Source organism: Gavialis gangeticus, unplaced genomic scaffold (genome assembly GCF_001723915.1).
Source record: "Gavialis gangeticus isolate Ggan-Ray unplaced genomic scaffold, GavGan_comp1, whole genome shotgun sequence".
Lineage (NCBI taxonomy): Eukaryota > Metazoa > Chordata > Crocodylia > Gavialidae > Gavialis > Gavialis gangeticus.
The window spans coordinates 47466368-47471926 of record NW_017729006.1 but is presented as its reverse complement, the minus strand read 5'-3'; the positions used below and the strand labels follow the sequence as shown (position 1 = coordinate 47471926).

Below are 5559 nucleotides of genomic sequence, written 5' to 3'. Positions count from 1 at the left end.
AAGAGCATATAAGTGGCTGCCCTGGGACACCATCTCTCCCATGTTGTTGCTTGTTTCTCTTGCTTTTTTTGCTTATGTGAGTGCTCCTGGGCAGCTGCCCCCTCTTGGCATTACACATGCCAGTCTCTGAGCAAGCAGACCAGAGAGCTGACATCCAATGCTCCTGCTTATCTCTGTATGACTCCGAAATATCTTCAAGCCAGTGAAAGCCCAGGGCGGGCTGTGGAGTGAAGGCCTAGCTCTGTGCAAGCAAGTGAGAAGGAGAAGGTGAGAGTGGGAAGGCAGGTAGGAGTGCAGGAGAGAAGCCTTTTCCCCTTCCTCTTCAACCAGCTTCTGTCCTCCCTCCCTCTCCCAGCTTCTCCTTATTCAATAGCAACAACAGAGCTTTTCCTCGTGTGTTTTGGTGACTGTGTACCTTCAAAGAACAAAGAGGTACCTGTTGGGTGTTTATCTGAGCCAGATCCCTTCACTGTCTGAGATTCACCCAGCACTATAAATGACACTTGGTTGCAGCTAATAACTCTCAATGCCAAGTCAACTTTATCACAGTTACAAGCAGGTTTTGCCATATACCGGGAGCGTCTACATGAGACACTGACTACACAGTAGCATGTCACAGCATGGACAGTGCTAATCTGCTACTGCACAGTATTGTTAGGATACTATGCAGTAGCATTGCCTAAAACATGTTTGCCGGTGCTACTGTGCAGGAACTCTGGTTACTGCACATTTATTTAGTACTTGCTAATACAAGTACTAAACAAATGCGCAGTAATGACTGTGCAATAGCATCTTGTGTAGACGCACCCACTATGAATATAGGTGTGCTCCAACACACCAAGGAAGGCACGCTTGTGGGAAACAATTCTTACCATAAACAGAGGGAGTTACACTTGGCAGAAGCAACAGCACCAGCCAGCAGGATCCACGACTAATATAGGCATACGTTATCTCAACCATGTGTTATTACAACTGAAACTTTGGAAAAGTTTTACAGAATATGGTGATACTTCAGAACAGTTTGAGCAGGGAGTGCAGAACCTTACTGGTACTATAGCGCAGGTGGTTTTTAGAACAGCAGAATGTAATTTACTGAAGTGAAATAGGACCATCTATTTTTGTAAAAAATCTAGGGATCTGCAATCACCCAAGTGGGCAGGTTTGCAATGGCTCCTATCAAACCAACCTTACCTAGCCAAAATGTTAAGATGAACTTATAGTAATATGGGTTTGGGTTCACTACTGCATTAGAACATGGCCAGTTGTCTGGTTACCCCTGCAGCAGAAGTGCTCAAATTAAGCCCATCCCACACAACAGGGAAAACTTCCTCTTCACATTGTAGCTCCTTTGTTTCTCTCTAATGACTGTCCTGCCTTTCACTGACTACGCTGGCCAGGCAGAGGCCAAAGCAAATCTTGGATTTACAGATGAGCAGTGCAAGCTGTGATGTCTTATCCCCTTTTGTGATTTGCCCAAGTTCTACCATATTGGAGTAAGGGCTGCTTCCAAGTCTGACTTCCATGTTGAAGGGCACAGAGTTATTAACCAGCCACTCATATCCCACCCTATTTTTTCCAGCTAAAATATATTGTGAAATCACTACCTCAAAAGTTTACTCTGGATATTCCCAGAGGATGGCCTGCATGCCAAGTTTTAGTTGAATATGCTATAACTATATCAAGCTCTCTTTGATGACAATGTGGTAGTTACCTTTGGTGCAGATTCAATTAGTTTACTATTCCTGCGATCCCAACCAGCTCCATCCAGGAAAAGTCCGCAGATATACACACCACCAATATCACCAGGAGGAGGGCTAGTAACATCTTCTTTCATCATTTTTGTCACATCGTTGTGTAAAATAACACTGTCAAGTGCCCAGCCTTTTGCTAAGTTAGCTCGAGTTGTCTCCTGCCTCATCGCTGTTAAGAATCCCTGAAATAAAGCAATGTTAAACAGTGGGAGAGAAAGAGAGAGAGAAAAAAGAAAGAAAGCTTGAACTTCACTTATTTCCCACTAATATTTCTTACTTGACTATAAAAATGATCCTCACAGCATGACACACTACACTCCAGAATTTCATATATTTATGGAATCAAGTTCAGTGTTTAAAGCAAGCACTTTCATATAGAATCAAAATAATAAGCCCTATTATGTGTTTGGTACTGGTGTGTGGGTGCCAAAAAAGAACCCAAGTAAAACTTGTATTTAACATATAAAAGCTACATGCATAAAAGAGCCCACCTGGCACACCTACTGCACTGCTATAAGTACTTAAGGCAGATAGAGAGAGATTCAAGAAAGAGATCAGATTAATTTATTTGATCTGTTGTTGCTGCACACAGGAAATTGCCAAATCACAAATAAAACTGGCATTTCACAATGTACTCTGCAACCCTAGTTTTCCAGTGGTAATATAATTAATTATTTACACTGTAAAAGTACTTTTCCATCTTAAAAGATCCCAAGGCACTTATTACTGAAATGCAGCCATCAGTGGAGGGAAACAAAGCCCCTGCTTAATGACATACTGCAAAACTCTGTTACATTATCTGTATTATATCCATATTTGTTTGAAACTCAACTGTACCGCACAGTAAATTGCTCAATACTTTTGAAATTCAGAATGAGATCCACTTCCTGCTCTAATAAGCTACAATCTAAGAGAGAACAGAAAAATAAAACACTACGGAGGAAAGTGAGAGCAAAGAGAAAGTATAAGGATGAAGTTGCACATTACAATTAGACTACATTAAGGGCACTTACAATGCAAGCATCCGCATGTTAAGGTTTCTTAAAAATTGTGTCGTAAAGTTACACCACTTTGGGCAAGGATTATCTTTGAAACCTGCTACCCTGCTCAAGTTGCCTTCACTTCTGGCTGCTCCACTGAGATAAAATGACAAATCTGTAATTCGTCAGCATCCCAGGAGGCACCACTCCCAGTGTGGACTAGTTATCCTCGAGAACTTGACAGTCCTGAACTGACAGCTAGGAACAGTAGGGCAGTGGGTGAGTGGGGAGAGGTGAGTGGGGAGGAGGGGCCTGGAAGCTTCTCATGTGCCTAAAACAGACCTACATCACCACCCCTGCTGGACCCTGGTGACTACCCAGCAGCTCCTCACCCACCTGCTTCCCCCTACTCCTTTTCACCTTAGGGAGCTGCCAGGCAGTCACTAAGGTGGCTGGTGAGTGAGCAGGTAGCCATGGGGCCCTCTGAGCAGGGTAGTCGTGGCGGCAATCCAAATGGGATGCGGTGACCTCTGCTTCCCTTCTTCCCTGACCCCCCTTCACCCTTGGCCTATACTGCAGCTAGAGAGCCAGTGAGCTGGGCAGGCATGGCGCCAACTTGGCAGCTCCTAGTCATGCCCCTGTTCACCAGCCCTCTAGCAGCAGGTCAGAGCTGTTGCACATTAGAGAAGGTATTCACAGCACGTGCTACCTTTAACATAGTCTAATTTTCCTTAGAATTAGTACGTGCTAACTGTAATGTGTAATTATACCCTAAGACAGGAGACTAAAGAAGGAAGGAATCCCAGGAAAGATTTTGAAGGAGAGAGAAAGAGAGAACACAACTGGGAGACAGATCAGGAAACTGCTCCAAACACAGAGGGCAGCTAAATTGAAGACATAAACCCAAGAGTAAGAGAGGGCTGGAGTATGGAAGCTGTAAGTGGATGGGAAGCAAATCAGACCAGGATGGGCGCAAATAGGAGCTGTCAGCCTGCTTGGCACAGCCAGTCATGCTGGTCAGACATGTTCTCAGCTAAGCACAGGGGTGGATACAAATGGCCAGAACCCTCCAGCTGGGTCTAGCCACACACCCACCCCCTGCCACCCGAGTGGCCAGCCAGCCAGTGTCAGCTGACCCTTCACCTCTCCCAATATAAACCCCTAACCTGGAAAAGAAAATGTCTGGTCAACAAGGTTCAACCTTGTACCCGGGATGCTGCACCCTTGGCTTGTGCAGTTACTGACTTCCTGACAGACTCTGGATACCTGACCCAGCTTGCCCATGGACCCGAAGTTTGGCCCTTTGGATACCTGACCCAATTCAGGTTTGATTTCCTGGATACCTGACCCAGCTAGCTTCCTACCCCTCTGTTCCTGACCCTCTGGATCTCTGACTTGGCTCCCCATGTGGATTTTCTAGAGTCTGGCTTCCTGGCTACCCTATGCTCCGCCTTGGCATACTCCCTTCAGATCTCAGCTGCTTCTCCTGACTCTGAGGGCACCCCCAGACCTAGTTGCCAATGCCCTGGCATGACAGGACCTGTGACAGTATTGGAAGGCAAGTGCTGGAAATTACTGGGTGAACAGATCTGTTATTATTCTTTAATACTTATACTCTAAGCAACATAGTTCAGTAACAAATCCAAAGGAAGAAAGCCATCATCTCCTTGGTAAAAAAAGTCTGGAGTCAAAACCAGGCTGCTAGGCCAGTGGAAGTTGATGGAATTGGAGAACACTGAGTATGCCCACAAGTGCTGTTTGCTGATCATTTCTTAGATGCGTGTTACAATTTGAGTTATGAGAACTGAGATAACTGGGAAAATGGGACTGACATCCCAGTGACCTGAGGTTGGTGCCTTCTGGCTCACATCATTGAAGAGAACCAAGAATGCATATTGTAAAATGGTTTCCTGCTAGGAAGAGAATTAACTGGGACTGTAGTAGCTGGGAAGAGTTAATTAAGTTAAGGGTTAAAAGCCAAATTCTAGTATAAGAGACACTCATTGTGGATCCAATGGCACTATTACAACACAAGTGACTGAACTTATGTTCTCCTTTGAGAAACTCCCATTTTTCCTGAAGGACTGCTTCGAAGCACTGAGAGATTTTCACCTGCTCTTCAAGAGGTGACGAGCAACAATAGCAAAAACCTTTCGATATGAAGACACGTGGGCTCCCAAACCTTTGCATCTAATTTCTATGCCATATCCATGGGGGTCATGTCCAGATCACCATGGACAACTTTACAATGCTCTACTCCAACAGACAGAGAGGTGCCAAAACTCTGCCTGTGCAGAGCCAGTCAGTCAGCCTATGGCAATGGTGCTTAGACAACCAGATCCCCCTGTTGGTGCTATATTTACCTCTCTCCAGAACATGACTGCAGAATGCCTAAGCAAAGTGATCTCCCTAAAGCACAAAAGGTAGATCAAGAGGTCAACATTCAAGGTTATTCTGTGGTTGAGGAGCCTTCTGTATGAGTGCTCTCCCAGCATTCCTGTGAGCTCTCCACAAGATGATACTGGACCTCATATATTCATCACCTTCACATGGGCAAAATGTTCCAGGATCAGGATTTCTTATTTCTATAGGTGAGAAATCCTAAATTGCTGATGATGATCCCAGATTAACTAACACCAAGAGGAGGGAAGGTTCTTAAGGAATAAAGGAATCTGCCTATAATCCTCCCTATGGCAAAGGGCCAAATCCTGCAGTGGCGCTTAAATCTGATCCTCACACTCCTGATAAGATCACCACTTGAACTTATGGTAATGACCTGGGTAGACAAAGCCTTGACTGGGATGATCTATTTGGGGATGATCCTGCTT

The 5559-nt window shown here is 44.9% G+C and overlaps 1 protein-coding gene across 1 annotated transcript in view; it reads right to left on the bottom strand.

The window, feature by feature from the left end:
* LOC109291939 (dynein heavy chain 5, axonemal-like) overlaps positions 1-5559 on the bottom strand; it is a 361945-nt gene that overhangs the window by 14629 nt on the left and 341757 nt on the right. The window contains exon 75 of the mRNA XM_019509183.1: positions 1712-1933. Coding sequence (XP_019364728.1) covers positions 1712-1933 — 222 coding nt within the window. The remainder of the gene's footprint in view (positions 1-1711; positions 1934-5559) is intronic.